Below are 27,893 nucleotides of genomic sequence, written 5' to 3'. Positions count from 1 at the left end.
CAAAGGGGTGTGTCAGGGCAGGGGCTGTACAGTAAATCAACATTATCAAGCTTGGGAAAACTAAAATGTGTAACAATGCATCTTATTGAACAGAATGCACCATTTAGAGACTTATTCAAAACCAGTGTGTTAGGGAGCACATAACCTCCGCTCCGGCGTGCCGCGCCGCCGTGAGTGACACTGAAAAAAATTTGCACCCCCTGTATTTTTTTTTGCACCCCCTGTTTTCCCATTTCTGCCTAAATCACTGCTGAGTGCTGACACTGAGGGGTAGTCCTGTAGAAACTGGTTGTGATCTTGTGTGTGTGAGAGCTTCTCCAGTTCAGCGTCTTTCCTCTTCAGCTCAGTGATCTCCTGCTCCAGCTTCTCCTGACGCTCTCTGACTCGACTCACTTCAGTTTGCTGCTGGGATCTGACCTGCTGCGTCACATCAGAGCGTCTTTTCTCCATGAGACGGATCAGCTCAGTGAACATCTTCTCACTGTTCCCCACTGTTTTATCAGCAGAGCCATTGATAGCCTCCTCCTCCTGTTGGAGCAGCTTCACATCTTTCTCTCCGTCCTGGATTCTCTGCTGGGTGTTTAGTCGACTCACCTCGAGCTCTTTCTGCTTCTCGCTCCTTTCTGCTGCAGCTGAGACTGTGTCGTGACCTTTGTGTTCGTCCATTAAACAGAGATAACAGATAGACTGCTGATCAGTGCGACAGAATATCTTCATCACCTCATCATGACGAGAGCAGACGTTCTCCTTGAGTCCAGTCTTCTTCAGCTCCTCCACCAAATCTGCTAACATGGTGTTTTTCCTCAGGACAGGCCTCGGTATGAAGTCCTCTCTGCACTGAGGACAGCTGTAGACTCTCTTTTCATCCTGTTTATCCCAGTGGTCTTTAATACACTTCATGCAGTAGCTGTGTCCACAGGAAGTAGTCACAGGATCCTTCAGTAGTTCCAGACAGATGGAACAGCAGAATTTCTCTCGGTTCAGTTGGTTTCCTCTCTGAGCCATTTCTCCTCTCAGTGCTGGTGATGGTCAAACGGTTCCTCTTTCTCTGGATAGAAACACAGTCAGAGCTCTGATGTACAACAATCGTCTGCTCTGTTTGACTTGCTGCACTGAATGAAGTTTTTCAGCTCCAGTAATTCACTCTGTTCTGTTTTTTGATGAAGGGGAGGGAGCAGAGTGTTGTCTGGATGGATCATAGTTCACTGCGGTATCAGTCCTTTAGAGAGGTAATATACAGGGTGTGTTACCTGAGACTTACAGTATGCAGTAAAAGTATTTGGACTCAGAGAGAGGACATTATACTCTCAACAGTTACACATTAGATTTTATTCAGACTATTATTCAGACGTTTGAAGAAGAAAAAACAGTTATTGCTTCCTTTTTTCAAATCCATCGTTCAGTTTTGTAATCTTGTTTCATGTGTTTATCTCCAAGAGGCCTGTTGAAGAACTTTGTTATTGTTTAATCTTTGATCTTTGTTCAGTATATAAATGTACCATGTCATTACAGTATACAGCTTTAAGTGTCATAAAACCACATTTCTCCACAGATATGGATAACAATAAAGCCGTCATACCAGATTATATCCATCTATTCAGATAAATCATTCACCAATCATCTTCCTAATGTTGATCATAAATGTTCCCGGATCTCAAAGTTCACGTCTCAGGGGACACGAGACAGCATTCAGCTCTGTGCTCATCCATTAGTTTTTGACGTGTTTCTAACTCTTCTCTTTCTGGTTCTCTTCTTCACTTATCATGACATGTTTCAGTTGTAATGGGTGGGGTTGTTCATAGTTGTGACCATTAGGTTAGGCTTCATGTTTTCAGAAAGCATTATGATTTGCTTCCTTTTTAATCAGAGCACACCAGCACTGAGCTTCTTACATGGGCATACCTCTGACTCTTGAGATCATTACAATGCTGGACTGTTACTTAGCTGACAGTTTACCTGCTTAAGAAGACAAACATTTGTGTCACTGACTCATTAGGAAAGGAGTTTACCTCTGAGATCACATTTGAGTCTGACATTTTGTTTGAAATGAATTGGGGCCATTTAAAAAATTGTAATTGAAGATGGGAATGTTTTGGGTTGTGGAGTTACAGTAGGTGATTAGTCGGACAGGGTTAACAAGTAAACCTGAAAAGCTCTGGTACAAAAGTGACAGGTCAGTGCACTGACATGCAATATTCTTCTTTGAATTGTTTGGTTAATATTTATAAAAATACACATTGAGACCTTGCCGAAATGAACTTTTTAGCTAGCTTTAGCTTCAAGTAAACCTTACTTCCTGGGTTCACCAATAACACATGTGCTGATCTGAGGGTCTACATTTTTCTGAACACATGCACACTGGCAAAACTGTTCAGGAAGTCCTTCTGTCATCTGCATACGGGAAGAACTTAATCAATTAACAGAATGTCCGAGATGTTGACTTGAAGAAAAGAAATAGGTGAGAACTTCTTTATTGTCTCGGTTCTTCCCAAACAGGGTTTGTCCTAGTGTTTGAGCTCACAGAAGGTTCTCCACATTATGGAACATTCTCTTCTTTGCCCCTCCCCCCATCACAAGCCTTCATTGTCTTTGATGCTCTAGAAGTACAATTAAAGGTGGTACATGAGGACAATTGCTTTGCAAACAGGGTTTGTCTAAAGAGATGCTCCCCCCTCCCCTTCTAGAAAAATCCCTCTACCTGGTCCCGTTCATGCCGTTGCTGTGTCCACAGGGAACAGTCACCGGATCCTTCACTAGATCCACACAGATCGAACAAGAAAGAGTTTCCTTTCCCAGCTGAACTCCTTTCTGCGCCATTTCTCCTCTCTGTAAAAATGACTGAGTCTCAACCCTTTATAGGTCGAGTGACTCATTTCCACAGACATTATATATGGCCACCCTTCTGCACCTCAGTAAGGTCGAGAATTATATGATCCTCACTCAGCCAAAAGAAGAGATCACCCTAAGTCACCGACCCTGCTATTGTGACATTTGAACCAAATATGATAACTTTGTCAATGTTTATTACAATTACAATTTTAAAAAAATGTTGTGACAGAAATAAAGTTCTGTTAGACCCCTGAATGACACTCTGAGGTTGAAGTTTTGAATTTCAATGAGTGCCCTGTAAAGGGTTAATGTGTAGAGCTGAAGGGGAGGGAACCAGGTGTTGCGGAAAACTATCATTAATATTAATGTGTTAAATAGATTAACACACCTCGTAAGAAGAAGGGCACCACCTGGCTCACCAGGAACGATTTTATTAATTATGGAAAATTAATAAACTTGGCTAATTATGAAAAATCAACAAATTCATGGAATTATTATTTTAATCAGTCTCAAATCTAAGTTATGAATTCTCAAAACGTTCAACCACTGTGAATCAACACGAACACACCTTTGAATTTTATACGTGATTATTTTTTAATGAACAAGGATGAACAAAGAAATGAACGATCTTAAAGGAGCATCAGATATATATGAAAAAAAAACCAGAGATGACATATACTATCTTAACCAATTCAGTATGGTACTATGTTTACGTCTGTCTAACCAAAACTATTGACTAGATTCGGATCAGAATTTTATTGAACGAAAACAAAAATAAAACATACAAGAAGAGAGTGGAACTATGTTACGGTGGATAGAGCCAGGGGGGAGATTTCAAACGAAGGATACTCTCGACACTTATTTCTGAGCAACAACCAAACTGTTGAATATCTTACTGTATTCGCTGAAAAACGAGTCCGCCCACTGGTACTGTAATTTGGAGAGGGGATTTCTGAGAAGATCCTGTCCAGTTTTACTGCCCGTGGTCCACCTTAGTGAACAGGTCGGAGTCGATTTAGCGATGAACCCAGAGGTGTCTCGGTGCGTTCCGCCAGCTTTCCCCAGCTCGGATGAATGTCCAAAAAAACAGTTTGATGATAAACGATCATCAACTTGCCCACTGAATTGGCCGATCCAGTAGTTAAAGTAACGAGTCGTTTTGAGTCAATTGCTTGGAGATAAAAATCAAAAAAAAATTCCAGACGAAACTTTCAGTTCGAAGCTGCGCCGAGCCTCAATAGGATGTCCCTTAAACATGTAAATATTGAAGCAAACAAGAAGCACTAAGTCCAAAAATCATATATCTCGAACAAAAGTCAGAGTGTAGAACAAAAGAAAAACTTCCACAAAAATTAACAGCGAAATTACGGGAACCAGCCGGAGATATGACGGCTGCACGGCCTTTTTAATAGAGTGCTGAGGATACCATGCCCCTTCCGGATGATGTGTCTCTGGGCGGGCTGAAACATGACTCTAAAGTTCTGCAATTAAACTAACGTAAACCAAAACACCATACCAGAGTTCTTAATTCTACGTAAACAATGAAACAACATGTACAGACATGAAACTGAAACGAAACATAATATCAGACCATGAATGCAACAACTTTTAAGCGTAGAATTGATGTCCTGTCTGTTGAATAAAACATTGATTTAAAAGAACCACTAGATGGCACTGGTGCTCCATGACAATCTTTGAACCGAGGCAGTGACTTCAAATGATAACCCAATTGTTTAATAGCTTCGTGATAGATTGTCCGATCTGAGTCTGGTTTGGAAGACAACGTTAGTTGAAATGTCCTTAGAAAGATTATACATATGAAAATGAAACATACATGTTATTTAAGATACATCTGAAAATGAAGGCATATGGTCTCCCTTCATTTTAATGGGGTTCAGTCCAAGTTCAGACATTCCTGTGAGATTAGGGTTGTCTTGCAAATCAGAGGTTCGTGGCAGAAGTGTTTTCCAAAGTGTCAATACGATTTCTTAACGAAGGAAGAAAATGTGGTTCCATATGTTTTCTGCGTAATGAAGCCCTTTGAAAATGTTTACATGAGATGCGATAGCCTTTATGATTTCAGGTTTGAAGGGTTCAAACTGAGGGTCTTGTCGAAAGCAGAGAGGGAGGAGGATCATAAAGTTGAGTTGTGTGAGGACATCTGGTGGAGAGTGAAGATGAGGGCCTCCGGCCTCTCCAGAGGACCGTCAGGCTCCTCTTGGATCTGATCAGATGAAAAATATTCGTTACACAGGAAATACAGAGTCTGAGTGGCTGGCTGTGTTTGAGAGCAGGAAGAAGAGGGAGGGGTTAACAAGCTCTGAATGGTTCCAGGAAGAGGAGCGGTGTGTGTGAGAGAGAGAGACTTGTTTACAACAGAGAACATTTCTCTGTTAAAAACACTTCTCATTTCAGATTGTAGAGGATGAACTCTTGTTTGAATCAGAGAGTTTGGAGAAGATTTTCTTGTTTCTGAAATGAGCTCTTCTGTAGTCCTTAAAGTTCAGTCTGCTTCAATGAGGATTGCTTTCATATAGTCCAACCCTCCTTACGTTACTTTCCAGAACGTAAGAAGATCTGGAGATATACCAAAGACAGCGGTCGAAGGATTTGGCTCTAACTGGTGGTGAAGTATCTCTGACATAGTTCTGAAAAATGATGTCCAAAATTGAGCCAGGAGCACCTTTACATTAATCAGTAGGGTACACATCAGGATACATGGCAGCCGGTTTGGTTTTAGATATGTGAATGAGATGAACTACGTTAACCTGCAGGACAGCATGATGCGTCGGAGGGTTAAATCCTGTTCCCAAGCTGTTCTAATAGCAGCCATATTTAGATACAAGGTTGTATAAACATTATCCCTTGTGATATTGGTTTGACAGAGAGAAAAGTATCAATAGATTGACAGGTGGCTCAGAAGGGAAACGTGGAATCAAACCCTGAACTTCCCATTTTAGGGACAGCAAAGGCATCACTTAGTTGAGAGAAACATGCAAATTGATTATCAAAGAACAGATCATCAAACCATCTCAAGCCTTTACTATGCCATATCTTGAACGCACCATCTCGCCATGTTATTGAGATTCATTTTTCAGAGCACCGATGTGAACCTCGACACCTTTGAGTCGATAATTAACCCATTCATCTTCCCGTCCCGACTCAGCAGCGATGACATCATCAGCCCTGTGAACATGAAGCTTTTACAACACTGCACACGAGGCTCTTATTCTGAAAGGATGAGGGTATCGCTCTTTCTTTTTTTTGATCACTTTATTGCAAACGTCATACACAATCATCGCTCCAGACAGTTACTTATCAGAACGTATCGCAAAAAAACCCCCTGAATATAATGTGTACATATATTGCTCAACTCATTTTTGATTAATAAAGAAAAGAACCCCAAAAAAAGGCAGACACAACATTTAAAGTCGACGTGGGTTTAGTTGTTTCCATGACGTCGTCACTCACAGGATGTTAAAAAAGATGTCAGCGGCGTTTACGGCCTCCAGTAAGTTGATACCCAAATGATTTTCTACCTTAAGATGTTCTTTTAACATGATCATCAACACTTTATCAAATCTCTGTACATTGAATTAGATTTGAATTTTAGATTTTTTTTTTACTCGTTTTGTCCCTTTGTGCTCACCGTCCCTTCAGACTCTGAATCAGAACAGAAACAACAGCATATAAATGTATGAATACAAATAATCAAACATGGAGAGCAGAGAGAAGTTGATGTTTTCACACAGAGAAATGTCAGTTCAGGTGAACAAAAGTCATGGTGAGCAGTGAAAGAGTCCACGGCTAAACAGACACAGGAAGGAGCGTCACTTAAAGACACTCAAACATTTACAGAACAGACGAGAAGAGGTCAAAGTACCGCCCATAAAGTTTGATTGACAGGTGACGACCATCACATCTCAACAACGAGCAAGAATAAAAATCAAGTTGAAGATTTGAAACACATCAAGTTAAACATCTGTCTCCTTAATGACTTCTGTCTACTTCAGTTTACACAACTCAGCAGTGTCTCCATCATAACCATAAACCCAGAGTCCAACATGTAGAGGCTGAGTGAATGTGGTCTGGACTCTGTGGAGGAGAGTCATGGTTTCAGAGATGCTGTAGAAGGACAGAATACCTGCTCTGTGATCCAGGTACACTCCTACTCTGGAGGACTGAGGACCTGAGACAGGAGTCCTGACATTGTTGGACCAAAAGTCATAACTGTTGTTGTCACAATCTAACCTCCAAGATTTGTCATTACGTCCAAACAAACATTCATCTGAGTTCCCTGCTCTGCTGATATTCTTGTATGTGACTGCTACACAAACTCCTCTCCTCTCCACCTCCCAGTAACAACGTCCAGTCAGACTCTCTTTACTCAGGACCTGACACCAATAAGTGAATCTGTCTGGGTGACTAGAATAAGACTGATGTTTACTCACTCGTGTTACTTTTCTGTTCCCATCAGATAATAACAGCTCTGTGTTTACTGTGTTTGGATCCAGTGTGATGTCACATGAATATTTTAAGAACTCAGCTCTGGTCATGTAATCTGGATCTGACAGTAAAACATCCACTTCAGTCAGTGTCTGTGAGATGTTTGTCCATTTGTCTGTCAGGACGTCCTGTAGTTTATCTCTGACTTCTGACACAGCTGCTGTCACGTCCTCAAAGTACCTCAGAGGACGGATCTTGATGCTGGATGAGTGTGTAGATTCACTGAGTGCTGACACTGAGGGGTAGTCCTGTAGAAACTGGTTGAGATCCTGTGTGTGTGAGAGCTTCTCCAGTTCAGCGTCTTTCCTCTTCAGCTCAGTGATCTCCTGCTCCAGCTTCTCCTGAAGCTCTCTGACTCGACTCACTTCAGTTTGCTGCTGGGATCTGACCTGCTGCTTCACATCAGAGCGTCTTTTCTCCATGAGACGGATCAGCTCAGTGAACATCTTCTCACTGTTCCCCACTGTTTTATCAGCAGAGCCATTGATAGCCTCCACCTCATGTTGGAGCAGCTTCACATCTTTCTCTCCGTCCTGGATTCTCAGCTGGATGGTTTGTCGACTCACTTCGATCTCTTTCTGCTTCTCGCTCCTTTCTGCTGCAGCTGAGATTGTGTCGTGACCTTTGTGTTCGTCCATTAAACAGAGATAACAGATAGACTGCTGATCAGTGCGACAGAATATCTTCATCACCTCATCATGACGAGAGCAGACGTTCTCCTTGTATCCAGTCTTCTTCAGCTCCTCCACCAAATCTGCTAACATGGTGTTTTTCCTCAGGACAGGCCTTGGTATAAAGTCCTCTCTGCACTGAGGGCAGCTGTAGACTCTCTTCTCATCCTGTGTATCCCAGTGGTTTTTAATACACTTCATGCAGTAGCTGTGTCCACAGGAACTAGTCACAGGATCCTTCAGTAGTTCCAGACAGATGGAACAGCAGAATTTCTCTCGGCCCAGTTGGTTTCCTCTCTGAGCCATTTCTCCTCTCAGTGATGGTGATGGTCAAACAGTTCCTCTTTCTCTGGATAGAAACAAAGTCAGAGCTCTGATGGACAACAATCATCTGCTCTTGTTGACTTGCTGCACTGAATGAAGTTTTTCAGCTCCAGTAATTCACTCTGTTCTGTTTTTTTTATGATGGGGAGGGAGCAGAGTGTTGTCTCAATGGATCAGAGTTCACTGTGGGTGAAGAGATATCAGTTATTTAGAGAGGTAATATACAGGGTGTGTTACCTGAGACTTACAGTATGCAGTAAAAGTATTTGGACTCAGAGAGAGGACATTGTGCTCTCAACAGTTACACATTAAATTTCATTCAGACTATTATTCAGAAGTTTGAAGAAGAAAAAACTGTTTTGTAATCTTGTTTCATGTCTTTATCTCCAAGAGGCCTGTTGAAGAACTTTGTTATGGTTTAATATTTGCTCTTTGTTCATTATATAAATGTACCATGTCACTACAGTATACAGCTTTAAGTATCATAAAACCACATTTCTCCACAGATATGGATAATAATAAATCAGTCATAACAGATTTATATCCCTGTATTAAGATAAATCATTCACCAATAATCTTCCTAATGTGGACCATGAATTTTCCCGGATCTCAAAGTTCACATCTCAGGGACACGAGACAGCATTTAGCTATGTGCTCATCCATTAGTTTTTGACTTGTTTCTAACTCTTCTCTTTCTGGTTCTCTTCTTCACTGATCATTAGATGTTTCCGTCTAGTAGGACTGTGCTGTGCTGATCAATCCCTGAGTTTCATGTTATGCTGTTGTAATGGGTGGGGTTGTTCATAGATGTGACCATTAGGTTTGGCTTCATGTTTTCAGGAAGCATTATGATTTGCTTCCTTTTTAATCAGAGCACACCAGCACTGAGCTTCTAACATGGACATGCCTCTGACACTTGAGATCATTACAATGCTGGACTGTTACTTATCTGACAGTTTACCTGCTTAAGAAGACAAACATTTGTTTCACTGACTCATTAGGAAAGGAGTTTACCTCTGAGATCAAATTTGAGTCTGACATTTTGTTTGAAATGAATTGGGGCCATTTAAAAAATTGTAATTGAAGATGGGAATGTTTTGGGTTGTGGAGTTACAGTAGGTGATTAGTCGGACAGGGTTAACAAGTAAACATGAAAAGCTCTGGTACAAAAGTGACAGGTCAGTGCACTGACATGCAATATTCGTCTTTGAATTGTTTGGTTGATATTTATAAAAATACACATTGAGACCTTGACGAAATTAACTTTTTAGCTAGCTTTAGCTTCAGGTAAACCTTACTTCCTGGGTGCACCAATGGCACATGTGCTGATCTGATGGTCTACATTTTTCTGAACACATGCACACTGGCAAAACTGTTCAGGAAGTCCTTCTGTCATCTGCATACGGGAAGAACTTAATCAATTAACAGAATGTCCGAGATGTTGACTTGAAGAAAATAAATAGGTGAGAACTTCTTTATTGTCACGGTTCTTCCCAAACAGGGTTTGTCCTAGTGTTTGAGCTCACAGAAGGTTCTCCACATTATGGAACATTCTCTTCTTTGCCCCTCCCCCCATCACAAGCCTTCATTGTCTTTGATTCTCTAGAAGTACATTTAAAGGTGGTATATGAGGACAATTGCGTTGCAAACAGGGTTTGTCTAAAGAGATACTCCCCCTCCCCTTCTAGAAAAATCCCTCTACCTGGTCCCGTTCATGCAGTAGCTGTGTCCACAGGGAACAGTCACCGGATCCTTCACTAGATCCACACAGATCGAACAAGAAAGGGTTTCCTGACCCAGCTGAATCCTTTCTGTGCCATTTCTCCTCTCTGTAACAATGACTGTCTTAGTCTCAACCCTTTATAGGTTGAGTGACTCATTTCCTGAATGACACTCTGATGTTGAAGTTTTGAATTTCAATGAGTGCCCTGTAAAGGGTTAACGTGTAGAGCTGAAGGGGAGTGAACCAGGAAATACAGAGTCTGAGTGGCTGGCTGTGTTTGAGAGCAGGAAGAAGAGGGAGGGGTTAACAAGCTCTGATTTGTTCCAGGAAGAGGAGCGGTGTGTGTGAGAGAGAGAGACTTGTTTACAACAGAGAAAATTTTTCTGTTAAAAACACTTCTCATTTCAGATTGTAGAGGATGAACTCTTGTTTGAATCAGAGAGTTTGGAGAAGATGTTCTTGTTTCTGAAATGAGCTCTTCTGTAGTCCTTAAAGTTCAGTCTGCTTCAATGAGGATTGTTTTCATATAGTCCAACCCTCCTTACGTTACTTTCCAGAACGTAAGAAGATCTGGAGATATGACCAAAGACAGCGGTCGAAGGAGTTGGCTGTAACTGGTGGTGAAGTATCTCTGACATAGTTCTGAATAATGATGTCCAAAATTGAGCCAGGAGCACCTTTACATTTATCACAAGTAGGGTGCACATCAGGATACATGGCAGCCAGTTTGGTTTTAGATATATGAATGAGATGAACTACTTTAACCTGCAGGAGAGCATGATGCGTCAAAGGGTTAAATCCTGTTCCCAAGCTGTTCTAATAGCAGCCATATTTAGATACAAGGTTGTATAGACATTATCCCTTGTGATATTGGTTTGACAGAGAGAAAAGTATCAATAGATTGACAGGTGGCTCAGAAGGGAAACGTGGAATCAAACCCTGAACTTCCCATTTTAGGGACAGCAAAGGCATCACTTAGTTGAGAGAAACATGCAAATTGATTATCAAAGAACAGATCATCAAACCATCTCAAGCCTTCACTATGCCATATCTTGAACGCACCATCTCGCCATGTTACTGAGATTCATTTTTCAGAGCACCGATGTGAACCTTGACACTTTTGAGTTGATAATTAACCGATTCATCTTCCCGTCCCGACTCAGCAGCGATGACATCATCAGCCCTGTGAACATGAAGCTTTTACAACACTGCACACAAGGCTCTTATTCTGAAAGGATGAGGGTATTGCTCTTGCTTTTTTTTGATCACTTTATTGCAAACGTCATACACAATCATCGCTCCAACAGTTACTTATCAGAACGTATCGCAAAAAAACCCCCTGAATATAATGTGTACATATATTGCTCAACTCATTTTTGATTAATAAAGAAAATAACCCCAAAAAAAGGCAGACACAACATTTAAAGTCGACGTGGGTTTAGTTGTCGTCACATGCTTCACAGCCGTCACTCACAGGATGTTAAAAAAGATGTCAGCGGCGTTTACGGCCTCCAGTAAGTTGATACCCAAATGATTTTCTACCTTAAGATGTTCTTTTAACATGATCATCAACAGTTTATCAAATCTCTGTACATTGAATTAGATTTGGATTTTAGATTTTTTTTTTTTTTTACTCGTTTTGTCCCTTTGTGCTCACCGTCCCTTCAGACTCTGAATCAGAACAGAAACAACAGCATATAAATGTATGAATACAAATAATCAAACATGGAGAGCAGAGAGAAGGTGATGTTTTCACACAGAGAAATGTCAGTTCAGGTGAACAAAAGTCATGGTGAGCAGTGAAAGAGTCCACGGCTAAACAGACACAGGAAGGAGCGTCACTTAAAGACACTCAAACATTTACAGAACAGACGAGAAGAGGTCAAAGTACCGCCCATAAAGTTTGATTGACAGGTGACGACCATCACATCTCAGCAACAAGCAAGAATAAAAATCAAGTTGAAGATTTGAAACACAGCAAGTTAAACATCTGTCTCCTTCATGACTTCTGTCTATTTCAGTTTACACAACTCAGCAGAGGATCCAACATCATAACATAGCCTGAGTCCAGCATGTAGAGGCTGAGTGAATGTGGTCTGGACTCTGTGGAGGAGAGTCATGGTTTCAGAGATGCTGTAGAAGGACAGAATACCTGCTCTGTGATCCAGGTACACTCCTACTCTGGAGGACCGAGGAACTGAGACAGGAGTGCTGACATTGTTGAACCAAAAGTCATAACTGTTGTTGTCATAATCAAACACCCAAGATTTGTCATTACATCCAAACCTATATTCATCTGACCTACCTGCTCTGCTGATATTCTTGTATGTGACTGCTACACAAACTCTTCCTCTCCTCTCCACCTCCCAGTAACAACGTCCAGTCAGACTCTCTTTACTCAGGACCTGCCAATAACCAGTGAATCTGTCTGGGTGATGAGAATAAGACTGATGTTCTCTCATTAATGTTACTTTTCTGTTCCCATCAGATAATAACAGCAGTGTGTGTGCTGTGTTTGGATCCAGTGTGATGTCACATGAATATTTTAAGAACTCAGCTCTGGTCTTGGGTTCTGGTTGTGGCAGTAAAACATCCACTTCAGTCAGCGTCTGTGAGATGTTTGTCCATTTGTCTGTCAGGACGTCCTGTAGTTTATCTCTGACTTCTGACACAGCTGCTGTCACGTCCTCAAAGTACCTCAGAGGACGGATCTTGATGCTGGATGAGTGTGTAGATTCACTGAGTGCTGACACTGAGGGGTAGTCCTGTAGAAACTGGTTGTGATCTTGTGTGTGTGAGAGCTTCTCCAGTTCAGCGTCTTTCCTCTTCAGCTCAGTGATCTCCTGCTCCAGCTTCTCCTGACGCTCTCTGACTCGACTCACTTCAGTTTGCTGCTGGGATCTGATCTGCTGCGTCACATCAGAGCGTCTTTTCTCCATGAGACGGATCAGCTCAGTGAACATCTTCTCACTGTTCCCCACTGTTTTATCAGCAGAGCCATTGATAGCCTCCACCTCCTGTTGGAGCAGCTTCACATCTTTCTCTCCGACCTGGATTCTCTGCTGGATGTTTTGTCGACTCACCTCGAGCTCTCTCTGCTTCTCGCTCCTCTCTGCTGCAGCTGAGACTGTATCGTGACCTTTGTGTTCGTCCATTAAACAGAGATAACAGATAGACTGCTGATCAGTGCGACAGAACATCTTCATCACCTCATCATGACGAGAGCACACGTTCTCCTGGAGCTTCTTGGAGGGCTCCACCAGCTTGTGTTTCTTAAATGGAGGTACTTTAAAATGAGGCTGGAGGTGATTCTCACAGTAAGAGGCCAGACACTGCAGACAGGACTTACAGGCTTTCAGTTTCCTCCCGGTGCAGACATCACAGGCCACATCTTCAGGTCCAGCATAGCAGAGATCAGCAGGAGCAGCTTGGAGTCCAGTCTTCTTCAGCTCCTTCACTAAATCGGCCAACATGGTGCTTTTCACCAGGACAGGCCTCGGTATGAAGTCCTGTCTGCACTGAGGGCAGCTGTAGACTCTCTTCTCATCCTGTGTATCCCAGTGGTTTTTAATACACTTCATGCAGTAGCTGTGTCCACAGGAAGTAGTCACAGGATCCTTCAGTAGTTCCAGACAGATGGAACAGCAGAATTTCTCTCGGTCCAGTTGGTTTCCTCTCTGAGCCATTTCTCCTCTCAGGGACGGTTAAACAGTTCCTCTTTCTCTGGATAGAAACACAGTCAGAGCTCTGATGGACAACAACCGTCTGCTCTTGTTGACTTGCTGCACTGAATGAGATTTTTCAGTTCCAGTAATTCACAGTTTATAGTTCACACCCATCCTCATACCTGCAGGTCTGTGATGGGGGGGAGGAGAGAAATATTTAAATGGGGTGAGGTTCAGGTTTGACCGCATTTCTTAAACACCAGCTTTTTAAAGAGACAGCTTGTGTCTCAAAAACAACAAACAGTTGTAATAGTTGGACTTGAGCGAGGACACTGTTTCATTTCTTAAGACAAAAGATAATTTTAAAAACATTTACACAACATGGTATAAAAAAGAAAATGGATAAATACATAAATGGAGGGTTTCCTTCAGAGTTTTCACATAAATGATAGATAGATAGATAGATACTTTATTGATCCCGAGGGAAATTCAAGAATCTGGGCGGAGTTTACACCATTTGACCAATCACAGACATTGATTGGGCTTCTAACAGCAGAGTGGTATTCTGACCAACTTCGAGAAAGCCTAAGTACTTACAAATTGTAAAAGTTTAACCTGTTCTACTGGTTTAAAAAACAATGCATCTGGAGACAGCTGAGGTTACTGGACATTATAGCTGATACCACCTTCAGGCCTGACATGGTCCTGATATCTGAGGAGTCTCAGCAAGATGTTTGATAACAGGCCCCTCTGCTCTGGAATCATCCACCAGTCAGGGTCCGGTAGGGAAAATCACTCGGAATCAGAAACACTTTATGAATCCCAGGGGGAAATCTGGTTGTTACAGTCGCTCTTAAAGACAGAGGAAGACAAAGTCTGCACACCAGAATCTGCTCCATTTAACATTTAATGGGAATGATAACCACATGTGACGTCTCAGGCCCTCGCCCTTCATCAGACATGAACAAGTGAGGAGACACACTTCCACATATACACAACCCCTGAGGTCACCTGACAGGTCATGTGGTTGACATATATAAATCTTCTCATCTCCTTTTATCTCAGTGGCTTTTAATACAGTTCATGCAGTAGCTGTGTCCACAGGGAACAGTCATCGTATCATTCAGTAGATGCAGACAGATCGAACAAGAAAGGGTTTCCTGACCCAGCTGAATTCCTTTCTGCGCCATTTCTCCTCTCTTTAACAACGACTGTCTGAGTCTCAACACTTTATAGGGCAAGTGACTATTTTTGGTAATTTCCACAAACATAACTTATGGCCACCCTTCTGCACCTCAGTAAGGTCGAGAAGCATGTGATTCTTACTCAGCCAATCAGAAGAGATCACCCTACGTCACTTATCCTGCTATTTTGGCATTTGAACCAAATATGGTAACATTGTCAATGTTTATTACAATTATAATTTTTGAAAAATGTCGTCTGTTATGTCCCTGAATGACACTATGAGGTTGAAGTTTTGAATTTCAACGTATTTCAATGAGTGCCCTGTAAAGGGTTAACTTGTAGAGCTGAAGAGGAGGGAACCAGGAAATACAGAGTCAGAGTGGGGCTGATTGTGTTTGAGAGCAGGAAGAAGAGGGAGGGTTTAACAAGCTCTGATTGGTTCCAGGAAGAGGAGCGGTGTGTGTGAGAGAGAGACTTGTTCACAACAGAGAACATTTCTCTTTTAAAAACACTTCTCAGCTCAGATTGTAGAAGATGAACTTTTGTTTGAATCAGAGAGTTTGGAGAAGGTTTTCTTGTTTCTGAAATGAGCTCTTCTTCAGTCCTTAAAGTTCAGTCTGCTTCAATGAGGATCATTTAAATACAGTCCTTTAAGCCTTTCTGATCATTTAGAGTAAGAACTCTCTTTGGTTGGGTTTGTCTTTAAGAGACCAGAGGCCAAAACTAAACCATTCAATTACAATGATCTGTAGTCCATTCATGTTCATTCTACTTTATGAAATCAATGTTGAAGTCACCACAAAGTTTCTCATCACTTACTTTTCTGAAAATATCAACAATAATATTAATCAATGAATCGATGCAAGAAACAGGCATTCTGTTTATGTAACTCTACATTTTAGTGAAATCAATTTCAAGTCAGACCTTTCTGTACATAAAAAGCCAGACTCCGCCCCTTTTCTTTAAATATTTAAATTGTGAATATTAAAACCTACTAAAACGAGATCAGAGGCTGCGTTTTCATTTGTTAAACAAGTCTGACTTACAGCAACGACTTGAAACAGGACATTTAATGATGGTATATAATCTTTGATTTGTGAAGAGGCTTTAGCTATTTAAATGTAGAACTGAAAAAACCATCCAGATGAAGTTCAAGAAACTGATTTCCAGAGTAGCGCTCAGCGTTTGTGTTTATTTGAAAAGGGACAGTGTACATGGATCAACATTCAGACAGATGTAAATGTACCCGAGTTGTACGAAATGACTGATTTTCATCATCAGCCCCTTTTTTTTTTTTTTTAAGATTTAATTTTGGCTTTTTCGCCTTTATTATAGAGGGAGGAAAGTGGATAGAGTCGGAAATCAGGGAGAGCTCGGGGAGAGACATGCGGGAAAGGAGCCACAGGCTGGACGCGAACTCGGGCTGCCCGCGCGAGGAGCATAGCCTCGCTACATGGGACGCGTGCGCTGCCGCTGTGCCACCAGCGCCCAACAGTCCTTTTGGTCAAATGTTCTTTGGCATCATAGAATTACATGTAATCTGTTAACATACCTTCATTAGTATAGAAACAAAATCTAAAGAAAAACAAATTCAGATTTATATAATTTGGCTAACAAGAACAAATAATCTCCAACATAGATTTAATAGCTTTGTCAAAATGTCCATTTCAAAACTTCATGATTTGTATTCCGTCACCTTCAGAAAACTTAGATTTGACTCCTTATATTTCTGATTCTTATAATTAAACTCAACTCATTTTGTCCCTTTGTGCTCACCGTCCCTTCAGGCTCTGAATCAGAACAGAAACAACAGCATATAAATGTATGAATACAAATAATCAAACATGGAGAGCAGAGAGAAGTTGATGTTTTCACACAGAGAAATGTCAGTTCAGGTGAACAAAAGTCATGGTGAGCAGTGAAAGAGTCCACGGCTAAACAGACACAGGAAGGAGCGTCACTTAAAGACACTCAAACATTTACAGAACAGACGAGAAGAGGTCAAAGTACCGCCCATAAAGTTTGATTGACAGGTGACGACCATCACATCAACAAGCAGCAAGTTAAACATCTGTCTCCTTCATGATTTCTGTCTATTTCAGTTTACACAACTCAGCAGAGTCTCCATCATCATAAACCCCGAGTCCAGCATGTAGAGGCTGAGTGAATGTGGTCTGGACTCTGTGGAGGAGAGTCATGGTTTCAGAGATGTTGTAGAAGGACAGAATACCTGCTCTGTGATCCAGGTACACTCCTACTCTGGAGGACCGAGGACCTGAGACAGGAGTCCTGACATTGTTGTACCAAAAGTCATAACTGTTGTTGTCACAATCTAACTCCCAAGATTTGTCATTACGTCCAAACACACATTCATCTGCTCTCCCTGCTCTGCTGATATTCTTGTATGTGACTGCTACACAAACTCCTCCTCTCCTCTCGACCTCCCAGTAACAACGTCCAGTCAGACTCTCTTTACTCAGGACCTGAGACCATCCAGTGAATCTGTCTGGGTGACTAGAATAAGACTGATGTTTCCTCACTAACACTACTTTTCTATTCTCATCAGATAATAACAGCTGTGTCTGTGCTGTGTTTGGATCCAGTGTGATGTCAAATGAATATTGTAAGAACTCAGCTCTGGTCTTGGGTTCTGGTTGTGACAGTAAAACATCCACTTCAGTCAGCGTCTGTGAGATGTTTGTCCATTTGTCTGTCAGGACGTCCTGTAGTTTATCTCTGACTTCTGACACAGCTGCTGTCACGTCCTCAAAGTACCTCAGAGGACGGATCTTGATGCTGGATGAGTGTGTAGATTCACTGAGTGCTGACACTGAGGGGTAGTCCTGTAGAAACTGGTTGTGATCTTGTGTGTGTGAGAGCTTCTCCAGTTCAGCGTCTTTCCTCTTCAGCTCAGTGATCTCCTGCTCCAGCTTCTCCTGACGCTCTCTGACTCGACTCACTTCAGTTTGCTGCTGGGATCTGACCTGCTGCTTCACATCAGAGCGTCTTTTCTCCATGAGACGGATCAGCTCAGTGAACATCTTCTCACTGTTCCCCACAGTTTTATCAGCAGAGCCATTGATAGCCTCCTCCTCCTGTTGGAGCAGCTTCACATCTTTCTCTCCGACCTGGATTCTCTGCTGGATGTTTTGTCGACTCACCTCGAGCTCTCTCTGCTTCTCGCTCCTTTCTTCTTCAGCTGAGACTGTGTCGTGACCTTTGTGTTCGTCCAGTAAACAGAGATAACAGATAGACTGCTGATCAGTGCGACAGAATATCTTCATCACCTCATCATGACAAGAGCAGACGTTCTCCTGGAGCTTCTTGGAGGGCTCCACTAGCTTGTGTTTCTTTAATGGAGCTGCTTTAAAATGAGGCTGGAGGTGATTCTCACAGTAAGAGGCCAGACACTGCAGACAGGACTTACAGGCTTTCAGTTTCCTCCCGGTGCAGACATCACAGGCCACATCTTCAGGTCCAGCATAGCAGAGATCAGCAGGAGCAGCTTGGAGTCCAGTCTTCTTCAGCTCCTCCACTAAATCTGCTAACATGGTGCTTTTCCTCAGGACAGGCCTCGGTATGAAGTCCTCTCTGCACTGAGGGCAGCTGTAGACTCTCTTCTCATCCTGTGTATCCCAGTGGCTTTTAATACACTTCATGCAGTAGCTGTGTCCACAGGGAATAGTCACCGGATCCTTCAGTAGATCCAGACAGATGGAACAAGAGAATGCCTCCTGGTCTAGCTGAACTCCTTTCTGCGCCATTTCTCCTCTCTGTCACAACGACTGTCTGAGTTTCACTTAAATCAGACTAGTTTCCCCTCTGATCTACACAGCATGTGTTTGTTCAGTGACTGTGCAGCTCTTGTTGGTTACACCCATACTCAACTTGTTGATATGAAGGGGAGGGAACCAGGAAAGACAGAGTCAGAGTGGAGCTGGCTGTGAGAGCAGGAAGAAGAGGGAGGGGTTAACAAGCTCTGATTGGTTCCAGGACGAGGAGCAGAGAGAGAGAGAGAGAGAGAGAGAGAGAGAGAGAGAGAGAGAGAGAGAGACTAGTTTACAACAGAGAACATTTCTCTTTTAAAAACACTTCTCAGCTCAGATTGTAGAAGATGAACTCTTGTTTGAATCAGAGAGTTTGGAGAAGGTTTTCTTGTTTCTGAAATCAGCTCTTCTTCAGTCCTTAAAGTTCAGTCTGCTTCAATGAGGATCGTTTTAATACAGCTTAATAATCCTTTAAAACTCACATCATGTTAACATGTTTTAATGGCATTCATCTCACGCTGTTTGGTCCCTCTGGGAATGTTTCTGACATCATGATCTTCCTGCCTCTGACCTGTCGGAGAGTAATCAGTGAACATGTGTATCCTGTTTGTTCAACTTCCTTTATTGCACCGCCCACAGTCTCCTAGTTTCTCCCTCCCCTGCAGCCCTGCACGATTCACTCCTTAGAAGAAGAAAATTAAATGGCAGTTTTGTTAAAGGACTATTTGATCCCAGGATTAATCTTGAATGCTTTCACCCATCGTTTCTATCCGCCCATCCTCCCTGAAATTCATTTTTACTATCTCAGACTTCCACTTCACCTCAGTCATATCTGAGCCATGAGCAAAGTCTAACGTCAGCCTGAAACATCGTGTGAGAAAAAAGAGGAGCAGAGATTTTCTGTTTTACAGCAACGAATACACATTTCTGATTTATATTTAAAATGTTTGTTTTTTTTATTTTGGCAGTTTTCAGGGTCACAAAGAGTTGATGTGTTTGTTGAGCTCCTGCAGATTTGTCAGCAGAACGAAACATCCTTTTTAAATCCCCGGAAAGCTTTGCATGAAACTCTCTAAAACATCTTTTATTTATAAAGTGCGATCCAGTTCAGAGCGTCTCTGTTTGACAAACGGAGCTCCAGCTAACAGGTTCATCAACAAGTCGCTCAGCCCGTAGGGACTTGAATTAGCCGCTTCAAGTTGCTGGAGAGGTGCCTGGTCACTCCTCGAGTACTGCAGGTGTGCCCTTGAGCAAGGCACCAACTCTGACGTCTCCACATGAGTAAAAGACTTATTAAAGGGTAAAGGGTTTCCTGAGGTCGTTGGTGATAACTGGACATGTTTGTGCACGTTGCTGTACAAAGACAAACTGTACGTTCACTTTGACGCCCTGGTGTTCTAACTGTCTGCTGCTCCGTCTGTTGGCAGCTGGAGTACACGGCCCGGCTGGACTTCCTGTGGCGCGTTCAGGCCAAAGAGGAAATCAACGAGATGAAGGAGCTCCGAGAACACAATGAGAACATGCTGAGGAACATCCTGCCCAGCCACGTGGCCCGACACTTCCTGGAGAAGGACCGGGACAACGAGGTGAGCGCCAAACACAGTCGCTTTTGCCTTTTCTTTGATTGGACAGAGCGGGAAGCATCGGGGAGGAAGGAGAATAGGAATGTATTCATTTAGTTGAGTTTAAAGGTCGAGTATTATTCAAAACACACTTCAGCATGTGTCTCTAGTCTGTCTCCAAACCCCCCAAAGATGAGAAAAGTCCATCCTCTCCGTCTTCTGCCTGCTCAAACAGGCCGTTTGGAGATTTTCCCTTCATGACATCACAAAGGGCAGTAGCCCCTCCCCCAGGTGGGTGACCCTCCCACAGCTAGGTGTTTGTTCTGCCCTCTGAGTCTGCCTTCTCACCGTAAACAATAGGACATGGAGCCAGAAAGCAGCGAGTACACCCGAGCCCTTCCAGAGAGAGGGGGCGTGGTCAGACACAGCTCATTTACATATTTAAAGCTACAGACACAGAAACAGCCTGTTCTGAGCAGGGCTGAAATAGAGGGGTGTGAATGTGAGAGAGAACAGAGAGAAGTGTGAGTCACCAGCTGAGTTTGGCGTTAGCTTAGCCTCTCAGTGAGGGGGTTGCTGGTTTGAATCCCCGTCTGTCAGGAGCCTCTCTGTGTGCAGTCTGCACGTTCTCCCCCGTGCATGGCGTGGCTTCTCTCCAGCTTCCTCCCACACTCCAAACACACGCTGGTTAGCTTCGAGTCCTTAGGTGTGAATGTGGCTGGTTGTCCGTCTCTGTGATTGACAGGTCCAGGGGTGTAACCCCGCCCCTCGCTCGCCCCCGGCTCCTTACGACTCCAAACGAAGAAAGTCGTGCAGCTAATGCACAGATAGGTAGAATCTGTTTCACCTGAAGTTCAGCTCAATCCTCCTGGTGCACCATCTTAGCATTGTTGGCAGACCTCGTCTCTCCTCATCGAGCTCATTATCCAATCCTCCCATCGTCCGTCGCCTCCCGGACAACAAGGGCGAGCAGCCGATGAATTATGAATGTCGGGAGAGGAGGGCTGATATCATTGTGCTCCTAATTAAAAAGGACACGATTAGAAATGTGAGATGTTGTCTGCTAATCACTCGTTACATTATTCATCAGCCTGTTTGTGTCGAGGCTGGAGTGTTGGGCCATTATTGGATGCTAACACCTCTAAAGAAGGGTCGATCATCTTCAGGGTTAATTAGGATCCCGGCGGATAACTCCTGAAAAAGTCTCAAATTAGAACTGTTATATTTAAGGTCAAGTCAAAAGTCTCTTAACTGAGACGTGTCTGAAAGCCAGTTTGAAAAGAGTGTGGTTATGTGGTTATTCATGTTTAGGGGTTCACAGCAGGATTTGATTCGTGCATTTACAATCAATGAAAGGAAGAAGGAGAAGAAGACGATGATGAATAAACATCAGTGACGGTTCACAGCACACACAAGAAATCATTCCAGCGTGTGTTTAGGACACTTTCATCTTTATCCTGCTGCTGATTCTTCACTCGTCCAGAACGTTTACACGCCGCCACACGGATGAAGAAGCAATAAAGGAGTGGAGTTTGACTTTTACCAACTTTCACTCTGAGGCTTTGACATTTGACTGAGCTCATTAAGCGTGCATAATGTGAGCCAGGAAGTCAGACGCTTATTGTCACTCGTGAGTCATTACAATGAGAAGTCAAGCAGAATACACAATGAGGGCGAGCGAGAGAGAGCGAGAGAGAGAGAGTAAATGAATATAAAATATTTCACGAGGACACGAGGTGTGGCGTTTCCTGCCCTCTCATTAAAACATTCCCACAATGACGTGATGAATGATTACATGTGACATCAGTATGTGGAGACACGCCGCCCTGTGTCAACAGCTGCATGTGCCCACACTGCCCCCTGGTGGTGGAGCGTTGTGAAGTGCAGCCGCAGAGAACAGCTGGTGTCTGAGTGAGTGAGTGAGCCTGCAGACGTCGCTGGATGCAGCAGCCAGGAAACAGGCTGTGATGGCTTCTCTTAAAACATGGAGCACATGTGGTTGTTTGTGTCCCTGACAGGCTCAGGTGTCTGTCATCATCACAGAGAGAGAGAGAGAGAGAGAGAGAGAGAGAGAGAGATGCTTCACAGGTGTTACACCTTCTTCAAAGTCACATGACTTCAGCGGAGAGGGAAGCAGGAAGCAGGAGAGCTGTTGGTCTGCTGTGATGAAACATATAAACACTACAGTGAAACAATAACACGTGACGTCAGCCAATCACACGACAGTTTTCTGTTTGATGTGACTGATGGGGATTGTTGTCTTGTTGAAGCTGCAGGATGGATGAAGAGCCACACACTCATCTTCATGTTGAATCTTTTGATCTGCTCAGAGATGTTGAATATTTTCCAAGTCGGTTGGAAGTGCGTTTTAACCCTTTGTTGTGTTCAAACTGTCGTTAAATTTAAACTCACACTTCCAGACAAATCAGAGATCTACGTCCACGGGCGCTGTCTGATGTGTGTGTGTGTGTGTGTGTGTGTGTGTATGTGTGTGTGTGTGTGTGTCCACAGGAGCTGTACTCGCAGTCCTACGACTCGGTGGGCGTCATGTTCGCGTCCATCCCGGGCTTCGCCGACTTCTACTCTCAGACGGAGATGAACAACCAGGGAGTGGAGTGCCTCAGGCTCCTCAACGAGATCATCGCAGACTTTGACGAGGTGAGGCTGCACACATCCTACTTTTCCTATTTCCTATTTTCCTATCTTTATTCCTGATGAGAACATACCGTCTTCTTCCCGGAGCGGTCCACAACAGAGCTGCAGAGGAATCAGGAGGTTATTTCACATGGACACTTCCTGTTCTAAATGCAGACGTGACGTCCTCCGTTAGACGTTTTTCACTTCTGTTTCTGTGGCAGACGTAACCAAGCTAGCGCTAGTGCTAACGTTGCTAACTGGACTTGTCTTCCAGTCAGACTTCAGCTCGAGCTGTTTCAAAACAACAAATTATTTTACTGTTACATTCATATTTTGGGCTCTGTTACAAGAACTGGTTCTGGTGTGAGGTCACATGATGTGAGGTCACATGATGTGAGGTCACATGATGTGAGGTCACATGATGTGAGGTCACATGTGTGAGGTCACATGATGTGTCCCAGCTGGTCATGTGATGATGATGATGATGATGAAGGCTCTCCTCCTGTCTTGTCTCAGCTGCTCGGGGAGGAACGCTTCGTGGACATCGAGAAGATCAAAACCATCGGCAGCACCTACATGACCGTGTCCGGTCTGTCTCCAGAGAAACAGGTCACACTCTTCATCATCCTCCTCCTCTTCCTCCTGACTCACACTCTTCATCATCCTCTTCCTCCTGACTCACACTCTTCATCATTCTCCTGACTCACACTTTTCATCATCCTCTTCCTCCTGACTCACACTCTTCTTCCTCCTCCTCTTCCTCCTGACTCACACTCTTCCTCTTCCTCCTGACTCACACTCTTCATCATCCTCCTCTTCCTCCTGACTCACACTCTTCATCATCCTCCTCTTCCTCCTGACTCACACTCTTCCTCCTCCTCTTCCTCCTGACTCACACTCTTCATCATCCTCCTCTTCCTCCTCCTGTCTCACACTCTTCCTCTTCCTCCTGTCTCACACTCTTCCTCTTCCTCCTGACTCACACTCTTCCTCCTCCTCTTCCTCCTGACTCACACTCTTCATCATCCTCCTCCTCCTCCTCCTGACTCACACTCTTCCTCCTCCTCCTCTTCCTCCTGACTCACACTCTTCCTCCTCCTCCTCTTCCTCCTGACTCACACTCTTCCTCCTCCTCCTCTTCCTCCTGACTCACACTCTTCCTCCTCCTCCTCTTCCTCCTGACTCACACTCCTCCTCTTCCTCCTGACTCACACTCTTCCTCCTGACTCACACTCTTCCTCCTCCTCCTCTTCCTCCTGACTCACACTCCTCCTCTTCCTCCTGACTCACACTCTTCCTCCTCCTCCTCTTCCTCCTGCAGCAGTGTGAAGATAAATGGGGTCACCTGTGTGCGTTGGCGGACTTTGCCATCGCTCTGAACGACAGCATCCAGGAGATCAACAAACACTCGTTCAACAACTTTGAGCTGAGGATCGGTGAGCTCCTCCTCTTCCTCCTCTTCCTCCTCTTCCTCCTCTTCCTCTTCTTCTTCTTCTTCTTCGTGTGTTTGAAACTTGCAGTGTGAGCGTGTGTGTGCACGTGTGTGTGCACGTGTGTGAGCGTGTGCGAGCGTGTGTGAGCGTGTGTGTGAGCGTGTGTGTGAGCGTGTGTGAGCGTGTGTGTGAGCGTGTGTGTGAGCGTGTGTGAGCGTGTGTGTGAGCGTGTGTGAGCGTGTGTGAACGTGTGTGTGAGCGTGTGTGAGTGTGTGTGAACGTGTGTGAACACGTGTGAGTGTGTCTTAACGTGTCTTAGCGTGTGCGGTCATAACCTCCTGTGTGTGTCCGTCTCAGGAATGGCGCACGGCTCGGTGGTGGCGGGCGTGATCGGAGCGAAGAAGCCTCAGTACGACATCTGGGGGAAGACGGTGAACCTGTCGAGCCGGATGGACAGCACGGGGGTCAGCGGGAAGATCCAGGTCCCCGAGGACACCTACCTGATCCTGAAGGAGCGCGGCTTCGCCTTCGAGTACCGCGGCGAGATCTACGTGAAGGGCATCAGCGAGCAGGAGGGCAAGATCCGAACGCACTTCCTGCTGGGCCGCGTGCAGCCCAACCCGCTCATCATGCAGCCGCGCAAGATCACGGGCCAGTACTCGCTGGCCGCCGTGGTGCTGGGCCTGGTGCAGTCGCTCAACAGGCAGAAGCAGAAGCAGATCCTCAACGAGAACAACAACTCGGGCATCATGAAGGGCCACCACCACTACAACCGCAGGACGTTGTTAGCGCCCGGGGGCTCCGAGGGGGGCGGGGGGCATCACGCCGAAGCAGCGGATAAGACTGAGCTGTCGTGAAGAGCCGATTCGTCAAAGGCAGAGCTGCTGGTCGGGGAGGGGGGGGAGTGAAACCTGAGCAGCTGACGGGTCACGATATCAGGCAACAATTGTCTTATTCAATTCTGACCAATCAGCAAGCGGTAAAACTGTAACTGGAAAAATTCCACAAATCTATGAAGAACTTGTGTTTAAAGGATGAGAGGGAACTTTTCAAACGTTTATCAGGATGTTGTGACGCCTTGATTCTGCTCGTTCACACGAATTCAGTCCCGTTAACACTTTTTGAAAACTTCACCAGTCGTCCATTTTTAAAACCCCGAACAAGCTTCTGTTAATGCGTTGAAAAAAAAAAAAAAGCGTTTCTAAATCCTAAAAATCCCAGAGACAGTGAAGGCATCACGGTACGCTAGCTCACCTGAGCTAACGTGTCCAAACTGTGGTTTCCGCGGTAACACGGCTCCAACATCCTGAACGCCATCAAAAAGGTGATTCCAGGTCGAAATCCTGCCGCTTTGTTACGCACGCTTCTGGCTCCGCCCACTCAGGTTTAACTCGACCAAGTGAGGTTGATTTCTGCCTCCTGACGCAGCTCTGCTCGCGATGAATGTTTGTGGGGCGAGGATGATGATGATGAAGAGGAGGAGGAGGAGGAGGAGGAGGGGGAAGGAAGGAGGGACAGGACAGATTTTACCCGCCCTCATATGTCGATGTCTTTTTTGACTGAACCCCCCCAAACGGACTGTGTGACGTTCCTCCCGTCGTTTCACTTCCCATTTTTATGTCGCCCCCCCCCCCCCCCCTTCCCCCCCCCCCCCCCCAAACACCCAGAGTCCCGTTCCCGCTCCGACCTCGTCCCGTGTCGATGTTTCTTTTTTGTATTTCTTTTATATATGAGAACACAATAAAAAAGGGGTCTAATTTTGTATTTAAGTCTCTGCTGCGTTATTATCAAACATGTGAGCTCCGCTTTATTAGCTTTCATGGTTCTACAGCTTTATCTCCCCGTGCATGGACATGTCTGTCTCTCCATGTCCGCTCTGTGATTGGCTGGTCCAGGATGTAAACCCCGCCCCCTCGCCCCAGTGACAGCTGGGATCCACTTTGAATCAGAGGACAATCTCAGAGAAGTCTTCTTCTTCTTCTTCTTCTTCTTCTTCTTCTTCTTCTTCTTCTTCTTCTTCTTCTTCTTCTTCTTCTTCTTCTTCTTTCTTCTTCTTCTTCTTCTTCTTCTTCTTCTTCTTCTTCTTCTTCTTCTTCTTCTTCTTCTTCTTCTTCTTCTTCTTCTTCTTCTTCTTCTTCTTCTTCTTCTTCTTCTTCTTCTTCTTCTTCTTCTTCTTTCTTCTTCTTCTTCTTCTTCTTCTTCTTCTTCTTCTTCTTCTTCTTCTTCTTCTGCAGTTTTCTTGGAAAGCCTTTGATGTTCGCTCATGTTCAGACGAGCGTGTGACAGCAGACACCTGCTGGATGATGCTGAACCATCTGCTCTCCGAGCGAGCTGCTGAGAGCTGAACTAGGGCTGATTATCAGAGACGGACCCCATCGTCTGTCTCTGCTCAGCTGTGAGGACGGGACAGGTGTGGTCTCTGAGGGAAGGACACCTGTTGAGTCCAGGAAGCCACAGAGCTGGGACCTAATGTCTGTGGGTCTTCTGGTGTTTAAAGAACCAAACCAAGTGAGACCAAGACACATCCAAGACCAGAGTGCTCCGAGACCGAGACAAGACCAGGACATTTAGGGATCCAGACAGATTCGAGACCAGGACATTTAGGGATCCAGACTGAGACCAAGACCAGGACATTTAGGGATCCAGACCGAGACAAAGACCAGGACATTTAGGGATCCAGACAGAGACAAGACCAGGGACATTTAGGGATCCAGACCAAGACAAGGCCAGGACATTTAGGGGATCCAGACCGAGAACAAGACCAGGACATTTAGGGATCCAGACAGAGACAAGACCCAGGACATTTAGGGATCCAGACCAAGACAAGACCAGGACATTTAGGGATCCAGACAGAGACAAGACCAGGACATTTAGGGATCCAGACCAAGACAAGACCAGGACATTTAGGGATCCAGACCGAGACAAGACCAGGACATTTAGGGATCCAGACCGAGACAAGACCAGGACGTTTAGGGATCCAGACCGAGACAAGACCCCCCCCCCCCCCCCCCCCCCCCCCTGCTCTCGCCCAATGACCCCTCAGTCGTTGTAAAAGCGGTGAAGACGTTGGACGTTTTTAAAAGAGGTGATATTCTGGGTGAAGTTATGAAAGCTAAATCTTTTATATTTGTGTTTGTGTGTGCCGCTCGTCACAGTCACAAACTAGGAGAGTTTCAGATCCTGATCCAGCTGAGACCGTGGGTCCGGTCTTTGAGCAAACAGAGAACATGCACTAAACGACAGACCTCTTGCAGTTTCAGCAAACGTCCACTAGATGGCAGAAGAAGCTAAGGAGACACTGAGGAGAGTTTCAGGCTGACAGGTTTCACTGATCATCCGTCCTGCTGTCCAATCAGCTGTCACGTGCTGTGACCCTGTCGGGACCAGGAGGACTTCGTACCCGGGAATGTCAGATCCTGAACCAAAGAGACGCAGGATGAAATCCTTCTGTGAAGTGCAGTATTCATAAACACAGAGGGTCGAGAAAGGGGGGAGGAGCTCTGTGAGCAATTTGAGGGGGGAGGACAGGGAAGTGAGGAAACAGGAAGTGAAGACGATTTTAAACTGTGAATCTTTAAAAAGTGTCTCAAG

At 44.4% G+C, this 27,893-nt stretch overlaps 2 protein-coding genes across 3 annotated transcripts in view; one reads left to right on the top strand and one right to left on the bottom strand.

Annotated features, from left to right (window-relative positions):
* adcy8 (adenylate cyclase 8 (brain)) overlaps nucleotides 1-26,066 on the top strand; it is a 71,844-nt gene extending 45,778 nt beyond the window's left edge. For both annotated transcript variants that reach the window (XM_079347300.1, XM_079347299.1), the window contains 5 exons: nucleotides 20,098-20,256; nucleotides 22,744-22,890; nucleotides 23,386-23,478; nucleotides 24,191-24,305; nucleotides 24,660-26,066. In XM_079347300.1, coding sequence (XP_079203426.1) covers nucleotides 20,098-20,256; nucleotides 22,744-22,890; nucleotides 23,386-23,478; nucleotides 24,191-24,305; nucleotides 24,660-25,159 — 1,014 coding nt within the window. In that variant the 3' untranslated portion in view covers nucleotides 25,160-26,066. The remainder of the gene's footprint in view (nucleotides 1-20,097; nucleotides 20,257-22,743; nucleotides 22,891-23,385; nucleotides 23,479-24,190; nucleotides 24,306-24,659) is intronic.
* Nucleotides 6,834-18,667, bottom strand: LOC306827157 (uncharacterized protein; the record flags this gene model as incomplete). The annotated part of the gene is made up of 4 exons (XM_079348826.1): nucleotides 6,834-8,243; nucleotides 10,083-10,191; nucleotides 12,073-13,746; nucleotides 17,448-18,667. 4 exons carry the CDS (start codon nucleotides 18,665-18,667, stop codon nucleotides 6,834-6,836), a joined length of 4,413 nt encoding a protein of 1,470 aa, XP_079204952.1.
* Nucleotides 26,067-27,893: the final 1,827 nt, after the last annotated feature.

The sequence above is a fragment of the Symphodus melops genome, assembly GCF_947650265.1.
Source record: "Symphodus melops genome assembly, chromosome: 7".
Classification (NCBI taxonomy): Eukaryota; Metazoa; Chordata; class Actinopteri; order Labriformes; family Labridae; genus Symphodus; species Symphodus melops.
Note: the sequence above shows the minus strand (reverse complement) of the source record. Positions and strands in the feature narration are given on the sequence as shown.